We start from the raw sequence: 21,826 nt of genomic DNA, 5'->3' as shown, positions 1-21,826 counted from the left end.
CTAGAATTTCAGGCTGCCCGACAATCTCTGTATCTCCTGGCTATACTACTGCCATATGATAATTAATTGTTTTCATTTTAAAATAATCTTTTTAACATTTGCAGATACTCTGTTTGAAGATATATGCCAGAGAATATTCCACTGATTCACTTATATTGACACTCCTTATGCTAAAGGTTTCAGTAAATGTTTCTAAGAATGTTGTGCAGATTTATTAATTTTCAAAAAAAAAAATCTAAAAGTTGTCTACATGTGCAAAATGTAATAACCTCAGTGTTTTCAAGCAAGCTTGCATGTGACCTCAGCAAACCTGGAGTGACACCGCTGATATGATAAATCTAGCAGGAAGGATGGAGTCTGAAATGTTCCCAGAACCCATGCTCCTTAATCTTGGGCCAGTGACTAATATACCATTTCATCTAAGATCTGGAAGTGTAAGGAAACAATAAAATGACTCTTCTTGGTAGGAAAGATTAATCTATATTTCATGCAGAATGTGAAAACAGAGCAGCACTGAAATGTTAATTAATCCTAAACTTCCCAATTGGGGGAAAGAACTTCTTTGCTAGTTCCATTGTGGAGTGTGAAAATGTGATAAGGAAAATTAAGCTTGAAACAAACCAAGACAGATTTCTCTTGTAATATTCACTGGCCCTAGTCCAACTCTGTATACACCCAGCAGGTCTGCACGCATATTTCCTATCCATCAGCTGCTTTGTGAAGAGAAAAAAATGGAAGGGACTAAATCCATACTCCCACTCATCCTGAATAACTGATTAGTACAGTTGCTGATTTTCTGATCTGTGCCTCCTGGCCCATAACCTGGATATGGGAAAGAAAGAACTACCTTTTCTGTTATGTCTGGAGGCATGCCTGGACTTGTATGGCAGGACACCTAGAGGAAGTGTAGAGAGGCATGTCTGGGCTTGTCCGGACAGTCCATCTAGTTGGAGCTTGAAGCCCCAGAACAAAGGCAGGCAGGATCCTGGAATCTGCTTGCGGATTGGCCCCTGAAGACAGCCAGCCAATCTGAAGCCTGTAGGCCATTTGAACTCACCAATCGCATGGGGGCTGGGAGTGGCTTAGGTGTATATAGTTAGGGCAGTTGCCCCATGTAAAGCATTCCTGTTGAGATGCAATAAACTGCTGCTTGCTGAAATCACTTTGCCTTTGCCTCTGCCATGTTAAACCCACTATTTAATATTTGCAACACTTATCTGGATGGACATGTCCATTTCAGCTCGTGGAATACTGTTTCCACCCTGGCTGGTTTAGGGGAGGTTAGTTTTTCAGGTAGTTGGTAGAAACAAAGTTGCCAACCTCTAGGTGGGGACTAGAGTTCTCCTGTAATTACAACTGGGCAAGATAAAATGCAACTAAAAATCTAGATTTAGTAAACTAAGCTGGTCAGGATAACAGTCAACCAACAGCAAGGACAAATAAAATTTTCTTTTTCTGACACTGGAACAACAAGATTGGCATCAGATAAACTTATAGATGGACTATTCCACAACTGAGGTGCTACAGCAGAAAAGATCCTGTCTCTGTTTGCCACTTTCCTCCCCTGAATATCGCAGTGAGCAGCAGAAGCACTTGCTGATTATAAAAAACAAAACAAAACCCATGGGTGCAACAGAAAACTCATGCCCCTTTGGAAATAAGTTATGGGCTTTTTTGCGGTGGTGTGTGTGTGTGACCATATAACTGCCTTTCATGTGGAGGCAGGGCAGCACCACCTGGCTCACCTGGCATACCACCTCTGCCTTTGACAACTGCAGGCATCACTGTGAAGTGAAAGCTTCACTGAGAGCAACTGGGAGGGGGGAAAATCCCCAAGAGCAGATGGGATATCAATAGAGCTGCTCCAGGCCACAGAAACAGAGTTCATCAAAATCTTTTTTTAAATATAGCAACAAATATGGAAAACAAAGCAATGGCGTGGGCCATTGGTCAATTTATATTCCAGCTCCAAAAAAAAAGGAAATGTCAAAGACTGCAGCAACTATCAGACCATTACATTAATTTCTTATGCAAGTAAAGTTATGCTCCAAATCTCACAACAAAGACTGTTACCATATATGGAAGGAGAAATGCCAGATTCAGAAAAGAATGAAGCACTAGAGATCATATTGCAAATTTATATTGATTACTGAAACATATGAGAGAATTTCAGAAGAAAATCAGCTTGTGTTTCATAGATTAAAGCAAAGCTTTTGACTGGGTGGATCATGAAAATCTATGGTTGGCATTTAAAGGAAATGGGTATGCACAGCATCTGATTTTTTTTGATATGCAGCTTGTACTCTGAACAAGCGGCTACTGTTAGGACAGAATATGGAGAAACAAAATGGTTTCCAATTGATAAAGATGTTGTACAAGAATGTATTTTATCTCCCTATCTGTTTAATTTCTATGCCGAACACATCATAAAGAAAACTGGATTAGATTTAGATGAAGGTGGAGTGAAAATTGGTGGAAGGAACTTTAACTATTTGAGATATGCAGATGACACCATATTACTGGCAGAAAATAGTGATGAAGGTTAAAGCACAAAGTGCCATAGGGTTGCCATGAGCTGGAAGCAACTTGACAGCACTTAACACAGAGAAAGAACAGTTGAAATCCAAGATGAATACAAGTGGCCTACACCCAGGGGTCATTTCGTAGAAAAAGAGCTAGGGGAACTCATTAGCATAACTCATTAGCATATGCCACACCCCCTGACATCACCGGAAGTGTGTCCTCCCCACAGCCAGCGGCGACCTCCAGCGGGCACCAGCAGGGAGCTCCAGGCCCCGCCCTCCCGCACCTCACCTGGGGGGATGGCGTCCCCCGCGTCCCCCCCCCAAATGACCCCTGCCTACACCTATCGCACTGGATGATATGGCAACATGGATGTCCACTGGAGTCAGAGGTGGGGCTAGGGCTGCCAAGTGGGGGCGGGTGGCGGGTAACCCCCCGCTTTGGAGGCCTGATTTCCGACGCTGCGGAATCGGGCCCCAGGGGGGAACTCCGCCCCCCGAAGCACAGCATGGCTGCGTCACCAGAGGTGACGTAACCACGTCAATCACGTTGGGGGCGTGGTTTTCCCTCCGACGATCAGGGCCACACCCCCAACGTGATCGACGTTGCCCGTCACTTCTGGTGACTTGCTGGCGGCGCGCGCCTGCTTTGTGCGTGTGCACGATGAGGGACAGCTCCCGGAGTGCACTGAGGCTCCCCGGCCGGTGAGTAAAATTCACTTGGCAACCCTAGGTGGGGCTGGTGTGCTCCCCTTACCTCTTACTGATTGACCATGTTGTTCACAATGTAGATCAGTTGCTTGCTGTGTTTTTCCTGAACTGTCTTATTTTTACATAAAGCCAGTGATGCAGTATAGTTTTGCTTTGCTGAGCAATTGTGGTCAGCAGCTATTGCTGCTCTAGTCCCACAGCAAGAACAAACAATGGCGTTCAGTGAGGCCTGCAGTTTACAATGACAGGATATAAGAATGCATATAAAAGATGCATCTTTCTAATCAGCTAATCAGACAGTCATAGTGGGGATAAAAAGTTCAGAGGAGTCAAGGTCAAGATGATTACCAGTCCTTCATAATGTTTCCATAACATGCCCTGCAAGCAATCACCATGCTGTAGGATCAAGATAGTAGAAACAGAATCATATGAAGCTGCCTGGTACAAATTCAGACCACTGGTCCATTGGCTCACCTACTCTGACTGGTGGTGTTCTTTCCCAACACCTGAGGCTGTAATCCTAAAAATGCTTTCTTGGGAGTAAGCTCTACTGAATAAAGTGAAGCTTACTCCTGAGTAGAGACACTTATGATTGCTCCCTGAATATAGTACTTAAATTAGCATATAACGCTTATGCTGTACCAGTGAGCCACAGATCATTAATCAGGACATGTTGGAAATTTAAATGGCAAGATGCTGTTACAAAGTTTTTCAGCATCAATGCTGTTACCAATTTTACATTTTCCCTTTATTCTGTCTTCTACAAAGCTTGCAGATTCTTCTAGTTTCCTCTGCAACAATATGCATGTAACAAGAACTAATGTGAACAAATGCACTGATTCCTTGCAAGGCGTTTGAATCGATCACCCTCAGGATTCTGGCCAATGAATTCGGAGCTAGCCTGACATCCCAGAAGTGCTTCAAGAGAATACAAGCCCGCCTTTCTGGCTCACATTTACATCTTCCATTCCAGATAGCCACTAACTTACAAATGCATCCAGGTGTGAAGCATTAGTCACAGAGCAGCATAGTCCCCCCTTGGGGCTCAGACTAACAATGCTTAAGATTAGATGAGGGAGGAAATTCAAATAAAACTTGTATTAAAAAACCTATTTTCTGAATACCAATCTGAAATATCTTTACTAAAAAATAAGTCTTGTTGTGACCTTTGCATGCTTACTTGAAAGTAAGTGCCGATGAGTGTAATGGGGAGGGGAAGGAGTTTGTAAGCCGCTCTGAGACACTTTTGGGTAGTGAGGAGCGGGGTATAAATCCAATCTCTTCTCCTTCTCTAATGGTGCTTACTCCTGAGTAAGTGTCATTAGCGAGAGGCTGCAATCCTATGCATCCCATCCAAGAGTAAGTCTTGAATGTTTCAGAGTAAATATGCATAGTTGTATGAAATGTTACAAAATTAATATGAAGTTGTGATGGATATAAAAAAAGAGTTCTATAAAAAATACATATTATTATCACATCAGCACAGATCCCCATTAAAGGCAACTTGAGACAGAAGTGAGCAAAAGCAGATGGTGCTTTGTTCTTGCTGAAGCCAACCAATTCAAACATACATCTGTGCTGAAGAAGGGTAGCTAGAGACAGTTGAGTTGATAGCCAATGTTCTCCTGCTGTTCAACAGCTCAGGCAGGATACCAACAAAGCAGCTGTTAAGGTTAATGGGGATATTTATGTGGGTGTTTTTTTAAAAAAAAAAATCCCATCTTTAGCCCTTTGCAGTTGTTATGTTTTACCATATATACCAGCAAACTGTGCTGCATGCAATTCTCCTGACACACGTGATTGCTATTGTTTCTGAAAGAGGCAATGCATGTCCTGGTTCATGTGTACTGAAACTGAAAATATGTGCTGAACATGGGAGTGTATGACCAGTGTTTGGACTGGGCATCACTGTATGTCATCTTGCAGGGGACAGTCTCCAGAGCATGGTAAGTAAGTAAGTAAGTTTATTAAGAACAGTCATAAGACCAGCAAAATAGACCAAAATAGTACAGCACAGAATCTACAACATAGGATCCTTATGGCCTTAATTACTAAAATACCAAACCGGTCAATTCCATCATAACTGGCTCGAGCATGGGGATGAGTCCTTTGGGGTGGTCCAAAGATTGTTTTGGGGTGCAGCTTGGCCCCAGTGTCTGCCTGTGTGATTGTCCTGGGGGCGCCTCACTTTGAAGCAGCTGGCACAAGAACCGCGCTTTGGATCACGACACAGCCTCAAAGGGGAGAGTTACCTGAACATGAGGGTGTATGAAGTTTGGGGGTCCAAATCTTATTTTGGGGTCCAGAGCTTTCAAACTCTCCTCACTGTTTTTGGATGAATAAGGAATGAATAAGGAACTGGGAATAAGGAACCAACTTCAGCCTGTGTGTGCAAGACTATTTTGTTCTTCTGTGGCTGTCCAACAGGTTATTTGAAGTACTACAAAGTGCCTCACTAATTATTCTGCCAGTCATTATGGAATTTTGGACTGTGTATGTACCAATTTCAGCATTTTAGCTGGTATAAAAGTACTTAATAAAACAGAAATCCAGTGGTGCCTCAAAGAAGTGACTCACACAAGCTAATGCTGGAATAAATTTTGCTCTTTAAGATGTTGCTGGACTTCGTTTTTAATTAGCTACAATAGACAGCCTCTCTGCAGTGAAAGTACCATAACCATATTGGGATTACAACCATATTTTCAACCTATAGGTGGAAAGAAAAAAAGAGTTTCGTTTTCAGAACTTTGGGAAGCAAGTCCATCAGTTTCAAATGTACATCAACAAATCAACACAACAACAAATATATACTATAATGATATTTTATTTTTGAATTTATAAGGTTGGGGAATTGTCAATGGTCAGATACTTCCTGAATTATAATTTTCCTAAGGCGTGGAAGGAAGTCACACCAAAAGAAGCGTCATAAACCTGATTAGTGATTTGATCCTAGAAGGGTCAGTAAAATCCAGGTCAAAATTCAAGTTTGTGAGAAAATAAGTCTACCGATCTATAGAACTTCATCGCCACCTGGAGGACAACTGGATGACTAAAACATAACCTTTTGAATTTCTTTTTAGCATGACTGAACAACAACAAAAATTTATTTCTTTAAAACAGTGCTATGCAAATTGGGTCCCCAGGGTGGTGAACATCAAAATATTAAAACATTTCAATATGAAAACATAATTTAAAATATACCTGTATATGAAACACTTAAAACAATACAATAAAACATATAAGCACACAAAGACGTAACAAGAGAACCAGAGAGGAGGGCGAATAATAGAGGGAAACAGACAAATCTCTCCGGGGAGGGACCTTTGTTGGGTTTTATTTCCTATACATTTAAAGATAACTTTGTGTCTGGAACCGTAGCTGAAGTTAACAAACGCGATAGGTAGCCCACTTGTGAGAAATTTGCGTACTTTGAGAGAGCGCGAGAGAGCGAGAGCTGTTCCCTTGGCAACCGCTGCTTGTTGAAGGCGAAACCATTTTTACAAGCGGGGAGGGAGGAGATGAGAAGCCGAAGGAAGGGGAAGACCATTTCCCTCGGAGGGTGCCAGTGGCGGCCTCGGATTGCAGTCAGTTGCGGCGGGTGCAGATGGGAGCTGCGAGGAAGAGTCTGGGGAAATGTGAGTGTCGTCCCCTTCCCCTTTCCTCTTCTTATTTAGTTCCTATGGCCTGGACAGGAGTTAGTCGGCAGTCATCCCGGGTAGTAGTAGACTGGAGGGGGAAATACGTGGCCTTCGTCGGCAGCGTTCCCTTTTCCCCACACAGCCTTCTTCAGGGAAGACTAATCATCATAACAACTCGCCTTCAAAACCTTAACGGAGTCGCCATAAATTGGCTGCGATTGGACGGCGCTTTCCGTCCCCACAAAACTTGTAAATGCATGGTGAATTCCTTTTCGCATGGAGTTCCTGCTCGGTCCCCCCCCCCCTTACGGGCAGGGCCGTATTGGAGGAAGAAATGGCCAAAAGGACCACACCACACACACACACCCCGCCTGCCCAGTCAGCCCAGCGCTGGAGGGACGTGCCTGGCCAAGACACCTGGGCAAGGCAGGACCGTCCCTCACCAGACGAGGAGTGGTCAGCTGTGGTGGCTCTTCTGTCTGGAAGGGCGAAGCGAGGCTGGGAGGGACAGACCTGCCCCCCCCCTTTATCACTGCAGTGAGGCCGGGTGTGGGTGGGTGTGTGACACTCATCACATGGTAGTGATTCTTAAATGTACCATGATCTGTAAAAGAGCAGAAGGGTAATTTTTACAGCATTGGGCATAGTTTTGAGGCATGGATAAAGGTGCAATGTCCCTCACGGCACGGTTGTAAGTTATGTTCTAATTCCCCCACCTTTTCATGCCTGCAGGAATTTGGCTGCACCCCACAGACACATGTGATATCACAAAAAAAAGGTGTTCACAGTATTTGAAAGGACTAGAAAGGAGATGTAGTGAACTTGCAGAGGAGTTAATTTATGAACCTCGTTCTGTAGGTCTCTTTCGATCCAAATACCACTATTCCCACCAGAAGCAGCACATCTTTCAGGGACCAGTTCCATGAAAATATGTCTTACTGCAATATGAAAGTACAGATAATAGTGTATATGTCTCCCTGTGCTGTGACTTGGCTGTTAAGTCTATTTATTAATGGCTTTTATGACAGCTGTTAAAAAAATTAAAGAAGCCATTGGAAACAGACACAATCACATTTTTAATTCACATGCAGTAGGTAACATTGGAGTGTACTTCAGTTCCTAGATCTGCCATTCAAATGGAGTCACTGATGTGAAACACATAATAGTTTGTGACGTCGATTCATGTGATTGGTGTTTCATTATCTTGCTGCATTTTTTTTTGTTGCTAGATATTCTATGAAAGGGCTCTAGGTGGAAATGTTTTCCTGCCTAGTAAGAACTGAGGAAATACAAAGTATCAGAGATTCTTTCCTGTATCAGATAAACTACCTGTATAACCATGTAATCCATTTAACAAGTAGCAATGAATTAAGCTCTGCATTTTGAATCATAGCTGTTAAAATGTAAAGACAATTAGTTGGGTATTAATAGTCCTGTGGTTGTAATGGCCTCTTTAGTAGTATGAAAGTTTCATGGCTTATCTCTGAATTGAGAGTGTTGCAGATGAAGATGTGTTTGGGAAACGGCTGCCTGTCATCAACAATCTAGTGCTGTAGCCTCTGTGTGAAGACCAAAGGGAGCATCACTGTTGTTAATTTACTTACAGGTTGTGCTATTAATTATATTGATCCGTTGCTCCCACTTCAGTCAGACTGTTCCAAAAATTGGTACACCCCCTCCCCCTTTAAATCACTTGGGAGGCTTCAGTTTATTGTGCTGGCTTGGGAGGATCAGGATATGTGGGAGAGATGGAATGAAGTTTGATAAGTTGAGAAAGAGAGAGAACCAGATGTTTGGGCCTAGATTGCTGGGACTAGATGCTGACTGCCTCTTTTTCAGAGCACTTTGCTTTATTGCTGATCTAGGGTTTCACAGAGAGATCTTTCAAATCACATATTATCTGACTTTTTCAATTGGAGATGCCAGTTGAATCTAAGACCTTCTGGATCCAAAGCAGATGCTCCGCCACTGAGTCACAGCCAACCCCAAAGCATTGTAGGGGGGGTCTAAAACAGTTGTTTTCAAACGGTGGTATGTGTATTGCTGGTGGGACGCAGAAGTAGCCTTGGTGGGACATGTTACTAAGTTACTAAAAATTTGCTCTCCCTCTATCTCCATGTCCGCCTGAAAGCATGATGTGCCATCTCCTCCCAATCCTATTTGCCATGAATAGTCCATCTGTGGCCTTTTGGCATGCTTGTAGTTATAACAGAATGCCTGTGAACGTGGCAATGTCCTTCTTTAGAAAAGTGGGCTTTGTGTTTCTATCATGGTGAGACCCAGATTCTGTGATAGAGTAATTGATGGGATGTAAAATCAAATGTTGAGAACCACTGGTCAGGAACCAGAATAAAAAGATATTTCATAGTGCCTGAAGAAATGTAAGGTTGGTTCCTTCCAAGTGACAATCTATGGGGGCAGGAATTTCATAAATAGATGCCTGCTTCAGTACATCCCACAGGCTCTGGGTGGCGGCAGCACAAGTGGCCCTGGCTTCAGTGGGCTGTAGAAGCCTTCTGCAGTGGGTGCATTCATTCACTGCATTCATTCATTCATTCACTGCATTCATTCATTCATTCATTCACTTCATTCATTCACTTCATTTATAGCCCAGCTTTCTTATTGAGATTCAAGGTGGATTACAAAACCTAAATAACAGTTCAATCAGATAGCATAAGACATCCAATAAACAATACAATACTGCTATGATTATGGACAGTGTCATAGATGCAACGAACATGAAATCGAGCAAACTTCAGAGGACGGCAGAAGACAGGAGGGCCTGGCGTGATCTTGTCCATGGGGTCGCGAAGAGTCGGACTCTACTGTGCGACTGAACAACAACAGATGATTATGGATCATAGCACCTGCATGGACAAAGAATAGGTGCCACTACTGGGAAAGTCCTGCAAGCCCACCTAGCTTCAGTGAATGTGGGCACATAGCTGGGGCTCTGTTGTTCTTCAGTGGCATAATATACTATATTATATTACAACTTTTATTGAGATTGCCTAATAATGTATTGGCCAATATATTAATAATATCATATATATTATAATGTTGGCAACTGCTAATATAATATAATACATATACTGAAATTTAACATGCATTGACTCTGTGTGCTGGAATAAAAAATAGATTTAAATACTTACTGAGCTTACTTAAGTTGTCGGGAATTTATTTATTTAGAAAATGTTGATACATCTGTGCTGCCCCTCCAGAGAACCTGTGTTCTTTGGATGTCACTGATTGTTGTTCCAAGCTGTTGATCTATAGGGGTAAGGACAGTAGACATTTGTGATATAATTTGCAGTGTTTGTGTGAATTGTTCTAGCTGTATGGTTAAGATATAAAGGCAGTATTTTATTTTGCAAGATGTATCTTTCAGGATTACTTGTGATAGTCTTACTAATGTGTTCTCTGTAGACAAATGATAATGCATGGAATTGCAGTCTAGAATGACTGTTACAAGATGTGAAACAGATTTGTAATGTTAGCAAAACATCAAGAGTCTTGTGGCATATTAAAAGACTAGTATAAGTTTTTAACAGCCATAGTGCGCTTTGACAGAAGATGGTGGGTTCTGTCTCATGGAACATTATGCTGCAATAAATTTATTAATCTGCCACAAGACTCTGTTTTTTGGTTGCAACACAGCTTCCGTTTTGGAATTCTCAATGTTTAAGAAAAGGAAAGCCTCTAGAGAAAGGAACCTCCCTCAGGGTGCCTGGCATTTGTGTATCCATTTATTTATTTTTTAAGTACCCAAGGCTACACTATTATTGTTTTCCATTATACACTACAAACATATATAGAAACCAACAACATAAAACTACCACTAAAACATATAACAGGAGGCATATTCCATCTTCTATCCTTCAATTATCTAATTATTACATTTCAGATCTCATTATCTATTTTGCTAGCTTATCTTTTCTGCGTACTCAAATTCCATCAGGTTGTTACACTTATATTATTCCAGTCATAAAATCTCTTCCAAGTTTTTTGAAAAGTCCATTCCGTTCCAGCTCTCATTTCCAACGTCAATTTATCATTCTCAGCCATTTCAAACAGCTTATTCACATATTCTTGTTTTGTTGGAGTCTCCATTTTCCCAATATTTAGCATATAAAATCCTTGCAGCTGTTGACAAATAAACAATCAAATACCTATCTGCTTTATCAAAGTCTTTCAGAAATATATTCAATAGCAATATCTCTGGAGTAAATGGGACCTTAGTTCTTATAATTTTTTGCGTTATTTCATGTACCCATCTCCAAAACCTTTTTGTAACATCACATAGCCACCACATATGATAGAATGAGCCAGTCTTATTTTTACATTTCCAACATTTATCTGAGCTAGTAGCATTTTGTTTAGCTAGTCTATCTGGTGTAATATACCATCTATAAAGCATTTTATACATATTCTCTTTATATGATACAGCATTAGTCAAGTTAATGTTTTTCAACCAAATCTGCTCCCACTCCTCAAGGTTAATATTACGCCCAATATTCTGGGCCCATGCAATCATGTTTTTTTTCACCGTTTCATCTATCATCACATCATCTAATAAAATCTTATATAATTTCTTTAACACTTTGTTTTCTGCTGTTAACATAATTTCTTCTAACTCAGTTATTTTATTACTGTTGGGATGGAATGCTTTTTTTGTTGTTGTATGAAAAAGCAGGTTCACATAAATATTTCAAGCAACATTGGCCGAGAGCAGCACTATTAAAGGTCTGGGACTCTATACATAAAAACTTTTATACTAAAAGATCGAGATTAATAATACCTTTAGAGGCATTCACTCTACCAAATGTTTATATGGGAGAAGAATCGTTATGATACCAGGACATTTTGGACAAAAAAGACAATCTTAAATTACCAGAACAGTTTTCCTGGTGGAAGAAAGCACAACTGGAATCGATATACTTAAAGGATAAGAGGCTAGGATTTAATAATAAAATAACTGATGTGTATCCATTTTTAATTGCATTAGATATTACCTGGAATGACACAAAGTACTGTATTTTGAACAATTTATTATTTATTTATTATTTATTTTATTCAATTTATACCCCGCCCTCCCCGCTACGCGGGCTCAGGGCGGCTTACAGGAGGCATACGCCAATATAAAACATACATAAAACCATTTAAAATCGCTATAATCCAATAACATTATTAACAAGTTATTAACAAAGTGCTCTCGATGTTCAACATGATATTTCCCAAGATGGTGTATTGTGCTCTATTGCCTCTGCTCTATCTACTCGGCATCATCTGCTCCGGGAAACTGATGTTCCCTCCACCAGGGCCAGGTTAAGATGGAACAGTAGTGGTGATAGTGGCGGCCCCTACTCATACGCCTGGTAGAAGAGCTCCGTCTTACAGGCCCTGTGGAACTGTACAAGGTCCCGCAGGGCCCGGATCTCCTCCGGGAGCTTGTTCCACCTTTTCCATTTTATTTTTTTTAATGTAATTGTGGCTGTGTTTTTTTGGATATAATTTTGTATTGGTTAGCAAGTTACTCTGTTTGAAACCAAGGCTTTCTTTTAGCTACTGGAGTTTACTATAAGAGGAAACCCTGTCTATTTTGGGATAGGCTTATGCTTGTTGAACATCCTTATCTCCTTCAGGTTACTTGGCTTAAGAAGCTATATATATATATATACACACACACACACACACACACACACACACACTCACTTTCTTCCTCTGTTGACATTTCTGTCTAGTGCTTTATGTAATCCATCTGCATTATGATTGTCGGCTCAATCAACATTGTTGACTATTTGGGGCTTGAGCTGCTTTTACTAACATCGGAACAAAAAGCTGAAGCTTGTAGAAGAGTAAGGCATTGGTAATATTTGTTGCAGATGCAGGGAAGCCTCTCGATCTAAAACCGGCTACATGAAGAGCCTACAAAAATTAATCAACAGCACAGTGATTTTGCTGCCCACATGGGCCTGGAGATAGCCAGGTGACAGAGATTAGTTCTGCTGGAGAAAATGTCTGCATTTGTGGGTGGACTCTATGGCATTATACCCCACCAAGGTTCCTCCTGTCCCCAAATCCTGCCTTCCCCAGGTTCCACTGTCAAATCTCCAGGAATTTCCCACCCTGGAGTTGGCAACCCTAAATATTCTGTGTGGTGACCCAAAGGGTTGTGCTAATAAGGATCTCTCAGTTTTTAGATTTAAAGTATATATTTATCTTGTGTGTCTTTGATTATATATCATGTTAATACTGAAAATATATATGGCTTACTCGGATTGTTGATATTGCTACAAAACAAGTTGCGAATTTTACAAGTTCTATATCTTACCATCTGAGGGAAGAATTAAATGCAACACAATAGGTTCCACATTTGCTCTCTAATGCTAGTACAGTCACCTCATGACTGGATGTCATTATGGTGTGTTTCCCCACCCTGTTTAGATGTGTAGAGTAAGACAAGGAAGTGTACACCATTATGATGCCAGGACATGGGATTTGTTAAATTAGACATGGGAGGGGGGGCTTTGGCACCAAGCTTCCAGTTGTGTTTCTTATTTGTATATCTATTTCTCAAGTGTGGCTCCAACTGTGAATATCTAAATCTGAGGATTGGGGCCACACAAAAAGCAGATACTTCTGCAAACTTGGGGGCCTGCCAGATTTGCAGAAAAATCTGAAACGTATTAAAAAATAGAGAGTTTAATGCTCCTCCCAAAACAAAAGCATTGTCTGAGCAAGTGCTGGCAATGCTCTTACCTCATTCTCCTCTGTCAGTGGGCCTAGTGGAGGGAGGAGGCCTAGCCTCAGTGGGCATGCTGAGAGCCCCACTAGGTGAGCCGCTAAGAGCGGGGGGGGGAGGCGGGGGGCAGTCTCAGCATGCCTTCCTAGAAGTGTGCTGGCTGAACTGCTGAGAACAGCAATGGAGGGAACTCAGTGGGCCCACCTGGAGCCACACCAGGTAAGTACCTGAGAGTGGCAGTGGGGTGTGTGTGTATGAAAGAAGCCACATCAATCCCTGCAGTGGGGGTGATGGTGGTGAAGGGTAACTGGAGTGTGGGGCAGAAAGAGAGCAAAAGAAATAATGAGGGGGTGGGGGCAAAAAGACAGAAAGAGATAGTGATGTGGTAGGAAGGAGAAAAAGTAGTGGGGTTGGGAAGGCAGAAAAAGAAAGAGTGCTGGAGTGGAGAGGCAGAAGGAGAAGGAATGTGACATGGTAGGGGACAGAAAGAGAGTCCTGGGGTGGGGAGGCAGAAAGAAATAATGATGGGGCAGGGCAGAAGGACAGAGTGATGGGGTAAGGGGCAGAAAGAGAGCGAGAGAGGGCTGAGGAGGCAGAGAGAGAGAGTGATGAGGTGAGGCAGAGAGAGAGAAGGTTAACAGGCACAGGGGAAAGAGCAAGAGAAGGGGTGGTGTGAGGGTGAAAGTGTGAGAGACAGAGAAGTAGGGGGGGATGAAGGCAAGGGAATGGGATGGCCACTCCCACAAACCCCTTGTGGGTCCCCACTTGTAACATCTAATTCTGAGTTCAAAATTCTAGCGTTTATATTAGATAAAGTTGAGGGAAGAGAGAGACCATGTTGACAGTAATCATGATTCATTGTATATTAACAGTGACCCCAAATATTCCTCCAATAGGTTGACAGACTTTAATTTAAAAATGTTTACATTCAGCAATAAATATTTGAGTTGATTGTTCATTGCAAGCTTCTTATTAAAGAAGTAGTACGTCTTTAACCCAATGGCATAAACGATTGAACAAAATGCCACTTTATCATTTGGATTGTTTTGCTGTCGAATAAAAACATTAGACTGTGCCTGATACTGTTCCATAGATACAGTGTCATTTTGCTGTTGTTCTTCAGTGGCATTATAAGTCATATTAGAATGCTGTGCTGACCTAGCAGCATAAAGTTGTACTGAAGTACTAGCAGCATTCTTTGTTGGCAGATGGGACACAACTGTAGCGTAACAAGCCTGTACATTGCAGGTGGTATGTGAAAGCTGTTTTTAGTTGTGGAAGACAAGAGTAAGCTTCTTTCTTGTGGTGCAGCAGATAAGAGTGTCAAACTAGTATCTGAAAGTCCCGTGTCTGAATCCCCACTTGTGCCACGGAAGCTCACTGGGTGATCTTGGGCCACTCACACGCTCAGCCTAAGCTACCTCACAGGGTTGTTGTGAGGATAAAATGGAGGAGAGGAGAATGATGTAAGCTACTTTGGGTCCCCCTCTGGGGAGAAAAGTGGGGTATGAAAGAATTAAATAAATTTGTGCCATGGCTCACCACTGTTTTAGGGAAGCCACTGTTTATAAGTAGAGGACTGTTTATAAGTCCAGCCTTTCACTTGACAAGAGCCATAGTGGGGAGCACTAAAACAGTTTCCATGTGGTGGCTGTTGCTGCAGAATGATTTTTTTTTTGCTCCCCAATGGGGAATTTTTTATTGCATTTTTATTAAAACTACAAACTATAACAGAAATAAGGGAGGGGACTACATTTAGGGGATAAAGAAAAGATACCCACTACTGTCTAAAAACCCAAGAGAGGAGATCTTCTAATCAGATTAAATACACATCTAGTCTTAATCATATTAGTCTCATTACAAACTGAGTCACATATTCTATTAACTTTTCCCAAATCTTAAATTTAACTGATATAAGGAAATACCCCAAAGCATCTCAATTCAAAATTTTTCAAAGGCACAATTCAGAGTCCTTCAGCCTTCACTTCTTCTTGTCCAGTCTCTTCCGCAATTTATAAGGACTTTTAGGAGCTGACTTTTAGAAGCTGCTGCCCCTTCCTCTGACAGAGAGTCCTCTTTGGAAGAACCCGAGTTCAGCTCGCCACTGGACTTGCTGTCCCCTTCTTTTTCTTCCTCCTCTGGCCCTCCCAGCTGGATTCTTAAAAATTCTCTCACTTTCAGAACAGAGTCAATCTTTTCTTTTTTATCCTTAATTTTGAAGGTGATGCTTTCTGGTATTAGCCATCTATATCCAATTGAATTTGTTTGAAGAAAAAGAACAAGGTCTTTATATTTCTTTCTCCACTGTCTTATTTCAAATGGAATATCCATCAATACTCTTATGACACTCTCCCCAGCTCTCAGGGGTGCTCCAGATACTGCTTTCAGGATTGCATCCCTTACATGCCTCTTTGAGAATCTTACGACAATTTCCCCAGGCAGATTATTTTTCTTTATGTATCCTGAATATGACCTATAGGCCACATCCATTTCGCTTAGCAAAGATTCCGCCTCCATCTCTGTCACTGGGGCCAGTATTTCACTCATCATTTCTTTCAGATTCTCTCCCTTAGTCTCTGGCATGTCCTGAAAGCGAAGGATCATATTAGCACCTGCTCTTCTGTAGAAACTTGCTTCTTTTCCAGTTTTTGTACTTTCTTCTTCACCTTTTGGGTAGTGGCGTCCACTTCTTTCACCTTCTCATTTGTTTGATTCATCATTTTCAGAGTCTCGGTTATCTAATTTTGTTGAGTGGTGATACACTGGGTCATTGATGTCATCTGCTTTTTGAGATTATTCATTTGCTCCAGCAGGTGGCGCATGGAGTCTGCCAAAGTCTTTGACGGCTCGTTGGCTCCTTCCGGTTTTGGGCTCTCAGTTACTTTCTATATCAGATGTTTCTCTTTCTCCGTCCTCTTCCCCGCCATCTTTTTCACTTTGTTTACTTTCACAAACTTTTTAAAAGTCTCTGAATATGCGCTTAAATGCTCGCACTCGCCTTGGTAAGTACTCCTTAGCAGTTTTAACCATTTATACTTTTGCTCCCCCCTCCTTCGCTCTAAAGTCTATGCGCTTGGGAGACGTCTCCCCCCCGCTCGCCTTATCTTCTGTTCCGTGGGGTGGGGGTGGGGAGCTTCTTTTCTTTTTAAGCAATGCTTAAATGACTCACGTTCATAATCGGTCCATGGACCTCATTTACACTCTATTTCTAACGCTCGATCTCCTGCGCTTGCCCCGGTCAGCGTCACTTAGTCCATTCGGTCTCTCAGCACGAAGAACCGTCAGAGCAGAGCGGTGCCTCAATTCTCTGGCATTACACTGTCGAAGAGGCAACCTCTCAAGAGCTCCATGGCCAGGGTCCCTTCAGCCAGGTCCCTGGGGGAGTAGTGAGCCTGCACCCCCCCTCCTTGGGCTGGAGCGCAGCTTCACCCCCGGGAGGTCTGGGAGGTGAGTCTGCTAGCGCGCCGCCATCAACCGGAAGTCGCTGCAGAATGATTTGAAGATATTATACAGCACAGGGATGGTTGGAGAAGGAACATAGCAGAAGAGAGACAAGTACAACTAGAAGCAGCTGTGCTCAGTTCTTAAGCATTTTAGTCAGCAGAGAACCAGCTATATTGGTCAAAGTCAGTCAAATACATTTAATGACATAACAGTAAAATACATAGATATAAAATAACACAGCGTGAAAATTTAAAAGCATGACAACAGCTATATTGTTGTAACCTAAACTGCAATTACAATGAGATTGCAGACCTTAGTCAGCATATTAGGATGGATTTGACTCACCTTCCTTGCACACAGTTCCATTCCTGCAGGCTCAAATGACAACACCCGTTACAGTGAGGTGGATGACTGAGTGGCCTGCACTTACAGTGTTTTCTTCGTTCCTCAGAGACCCATCTAACCCCAATCATATTCTGGAAGCTTGTTAGTTTTATCGGTGGTGCTGTCTTTTAATGATTGAGGATTAATTGTTTGCTTCTTGGCCTTTTGGCTAAGATCAAGTACAATGCACTGTAACTGGTTATAGTGCTTCCAGAAGCCCCGGCAGTCTGTTAAGAACATAAGAACATAAGAGATGCCAATGTTGGATCAGGCCAAAGGCCCATCCAGTCCAACACTCTGTATCATACTGTGGCCAGAAATACCAGGTGCCATCAGGAGGTCCACCAGTGGGGCCAGGACATTAGAAGCCATCCCACTGTTGACCCCCCAAGCACCAAGATGACAGAGCATCACTTGCCCCAGAGTCCCTATCTATACTTTGTGGCTAATAGCCACTGATGGACCTCTGCTACATATGCTTGTCTAATTCCCTTTTGAAGCCGTCCATGCTTGTAGCCGCCACCACTTCCTGTGGCAGTGAATTCCATGTGTTAATCACTCTTTGGGTGAAGAAGTACTTCCTTTTATCCGTTCTAACCCGACCGCTCAGCAATTTCAAGGAGTGCCCACGAGTTCTTGTATTGTGAGAAAGGGAGAAAAGTACCTCTTTCTCTACCTGTTGCAGTAGAGTTAAACAGGAGCCCAGTAGCATTTTAGAGACTAACAAAAGTTTTGTTTACAAAAATTAGGGCTCATGAAAAATTTTGCTGGAAAAAAGCTCTGGTAGTCTTTAAGGTACTTCTCTTTAATTTTGGCTGTAGTGTGCTGTTATATAAATGCTTTAAAGTGTTGTTATATCATGTCTTCAGCAGGGGGTGCTAGAGCCTTTAAAAATCCTCATCAAGGTCATTGTGCCTCTTGTCAAAAGTTTGCTTGATAGAATTTTAGAGAAGTGTTGATATTCTCTGGTTCCCCCATGATCATGTCAGTTAATTGTTTTTAGGATTAATGGGCACAATCATCCAGGAGCTTCTTTTTGTGGAAATAAGTTTGTGTGTTTTAAGACAAACTGTTCATGTGGTCTTTTTATGATCTTAATGGAAGGGTAGACTTCATTGAGCATAGAAAGGTATAACTCTTTTTAGGAGTACAGTCAGTGACAGAAGATGTGTTATTTAATTGCAAATAGATGTGTTATTTAGGATCCTTGTGTTGCTTGTGCTCTCTGAGGATAACTTTTGTTTGTCTTCTTTGCAGAGAAAACCTTTCCCATTCCATATAACAAACTGCTTTTGAATTTCTCCTGTAATAACAGCCTTTGCCATACAGTAGTGTGGGGGTGTGCTTGCTATTCAAGAAATGGGCCCTTCCATAGCTCACTTGGAGGCACCGGAGAATGGTTTGAGCCATCCAAAGGCCTGGCGTTGCTGTTGGTTAAATGAAGCACTGGAAGTAGCTTCATTTCTCATGCAATGTAATGAAATGTAATGGAAATCTTGAGTAGTAGTTCTGAGGACAAGAAATAGAAACCAGATTAACATGCTTTCAAAATATCCCTCTATTACCAGTAGTTTGTCTTTAATTGTATTTTTTCCAGTTATCTTTCAGTCATCCTGTAACATATCCTGTTTTCATATATCAAATACAGATCTTGGACAAAGGAAACTGGGACATGTTGAGTTGCTCTTTATAGAGACCTGAAAATGCCAGCAGGTGAGAACTTTTTGTGTATTATGTATGTTACAGCATTTTTGACAGTTTTCACAGTGAGTACTGTGCATTGGTAAATTTTGTCTGACAAGTATGTTTTCTTGCTGCTTGCAAACCTGAGCCATGACCTTGAGATCATCCTTATGTGCACTTAAATACATGGTAGCTGTTTGTGAACCTGTGCATTCTCATAATGTCTCCATCTGCAACATCTTGTATGTGTTAGAAATCAAACTGCAGACCCATTTTGCAAATGACTTTTCCCCTTTTAGAGCAGAGAAAATGCATGTACTAACTTCCAGGCAAGCCTGTTTCCTGTGCACACTGCCTTCATTACATCCGTATAATGCATGGAGGAGGATCACTGGATCAGTGTGTTGATGGTCAAATTCACCTATAACAAGTTAATTGAAATTTTCTAATTGTTGTCTGGTTTTTATAGTGGAGAGTGAGGCCAAGGCTAAAACCAAGGTTCGCTTTGAAGAAATATTCAGAAATCATGTTGGCTTAACAGATAAAAAGAAGTCAAAGAAGAAAACGTTAAGCACTCAGAAAAATATTGCGGTGAGTTGGGTGAACTGTGAAAATTTGTAGATTGACAAACACATCAGTGAACAGCTTTGAATTAGTGTGAAGAAATTCAAGTCATTCTCTGTAGGGTTCATTTCTCAGGACAGAGATGGTGTCACAGGGGCCATAAACCTTCCTTTCTTTCTAGATTTAATTTCAGTCTGTTAGTACCCATATACTAAGTGATCGTATTCAAAACTGCTCCTGTCAGATTCAAAACTGGTACCTGCCTATATATGGTGGAGATAGTAAGGCCATAATGAGCAGATAACACTTGTGGGAAAAGACAATAATTCTTGGGAAATGTTGAAGGCAATAGGAAAAACAGAAACCCTAACATGAGATGGATTGGCTCAATAAAGGAAGTCACAGCCTTCAATTCATAAGACCCATGCTAGGCTGTTAGATTGGATTTTTTGGAGGTCATTAATTCATAGGATCATCATAAGTGGAAAGCAACTTGAAGTACATCCTTATACTAATAGCGAAGTTGCCCCGTGAGTGCGGATCGCTAAATCTGCGCTCCGGGGGCACTTGAGGGGGAGGGGGAGGTTTGTGCACACGTGGGCCAGTCCCCACGTGTGCACAAAAATCGGAAAAGCCCCCCAAAATATCGGGGGGATATTTAAATCCCCCCAAAACTGACAGAGCGTTTCCTGCGCATGCGCAGGAAACGCTCTGCTGCCAGCCTCACCGCCGCCGCAGCCACGAAGTCGGCCGGGCCGAGGGAGGGAGGGAGGGGGAAACAGCCGGCCTCGCCGCCGCCGCCACGAAGTCGGCCGAGGGAGGGGGGGCGGCGGGGGGAGGGGGGAGCAGCCAGCCTCGCCGACGTCGCCACCGCCTCGGAGCCAGCCAGCCGTCCGGGCCGGGGCGAGGGTGACTGCGGGCGGCCGCGAGCCCCGGGCGACAGCAAAACGCTGGCCCTCGCGGGGGGGAGGAGCAGGGGGGTGATGGAGGACATGGAGGAACCGGTGGGATGGCAGGGGAGAGTTTACCTGCTCCTGCTGGTTCCTCCAGCTGGCGAGTTTGAAGCTCCCCCGCCCCCCGCGAGTTCCGCGGGTCTTCTTTCTTGTAACATACTATTAGCCCATAGTTATTATTTATCCTTTTTTAAGTGTCTTATTAATTGAGAAAGAAGATTGGTACCAATGGTTTACTAGTTAGTTGATTAGTATCTCTGTCACGTTAGAATGCAAGAAATCTTGCACCCATGTGATTAGTGGTAGATACGTTGACAGCTCTTCCGCTTTATCAGTAACAAATGATATCAGGTAAGATTAATTACATTCTGAAGTGACTTGAAGTTGGATACTGTAAACTGTTAAGTCCCAGAGAGTAATAACCCCTTACTCAAGCTCAAATCAAGACTAGTACAAGTGGTGATGTGGAACACAGCTAGTAATTTTTTTCTTCTATATAAATTGTATTTCCAGAATCAAGAATAGACAAAAAATTAAATTGCAGTGGGGTTCCAAGAATAAAACGATAAAAGAAACTAGAATCCCCTTGTATATCTTCCCGTTACAGTGATATATCAATCTATTACAACTACTGCTGGAGAGTTTATATAGTATAATAATGTTAATTCAGGTTGCCAGCCTACAGGTTGGGCCTGGAGATCTCCTGGAATTTCAACTTATCTCCAGACAAAAGAGGTCAGTTCCCTTGGAGAAAATGGCTGCTTTGGAGGGTGGACTCCATGGTATTATACCCTGCTGAGGTCCCTCCCCTCCCTTCCCCTCTCCAGGCTCCACTCTGAAAATCTCCAGGGATTTCTCAAGCCAGAGTTGGCAACTCTAAATGGATGCTGAAGTTTTATTTATATAAGAGGAATGGTCATTTACTTAAGTGCCAGTATACTCAGAACTCCAGTATAAATTTCTCTTCTACACATTTTCCCTCACCAAGCTCTTGTCACTTCCTTGAACTGGAAGAGTGTTTTACTGAAATCCACATTCTTTGCTATCCTTAGGAAAATACCGTTCAGACCAAGGAGAGACTAAATCTGGGAGCATAGCGTAAAGAGAGGGAATGAGCTAAGAAATAAAGAATATAAGCTGCTATTCTGTACCTGTATCCTGTTTTTCATATTGGCCCGCCAAATG

At 42.2% G+C, this 21,826-nt stretch overlaps 1 protein-coding gene across 1 annotated transcript in view; it reads left to right on the top strand.

Moving 5' to 3' along the window:
- AHI1 (Abelson helper integration site 1) overlaps positions 1-21,826 on the top strand; it is a 192,421-nt gene that overhangs the window by 40,590 nt on the left and 130,005 nt on the right. Inside the window, 2 exon segments of the mRNA XM_015412078.1 lie at positions 19,090-19,154; positions 19,594-19,715. Of these exon segments, the coding sequence (XP_015267564.1) occupies positions 19,145-19,154; positions 19,594-19,715 (132 nt within the window). The 5' untranslated portion in view covers positions 19,090-19,144.

This window comes from Gekko japonicus, unplaced genomic scaffold (assembly GCF_001447785.1).
Source record: "Gekko japonicus isolate JY-2015 unplaced genomic scaffold, Gekko_japonicus_V1.1 scaffold184, whole genome shotgun sequence".
Taxonomy (NCBI): Eukaryota; Metazoa; Chordata; class Lepidosauria; order Squamata; family Gekkonidae; genus Gekko; species Gekko japonicus.
This window is presented reverse-complemented; position numbering and strand designations above follow the sequence as displayed.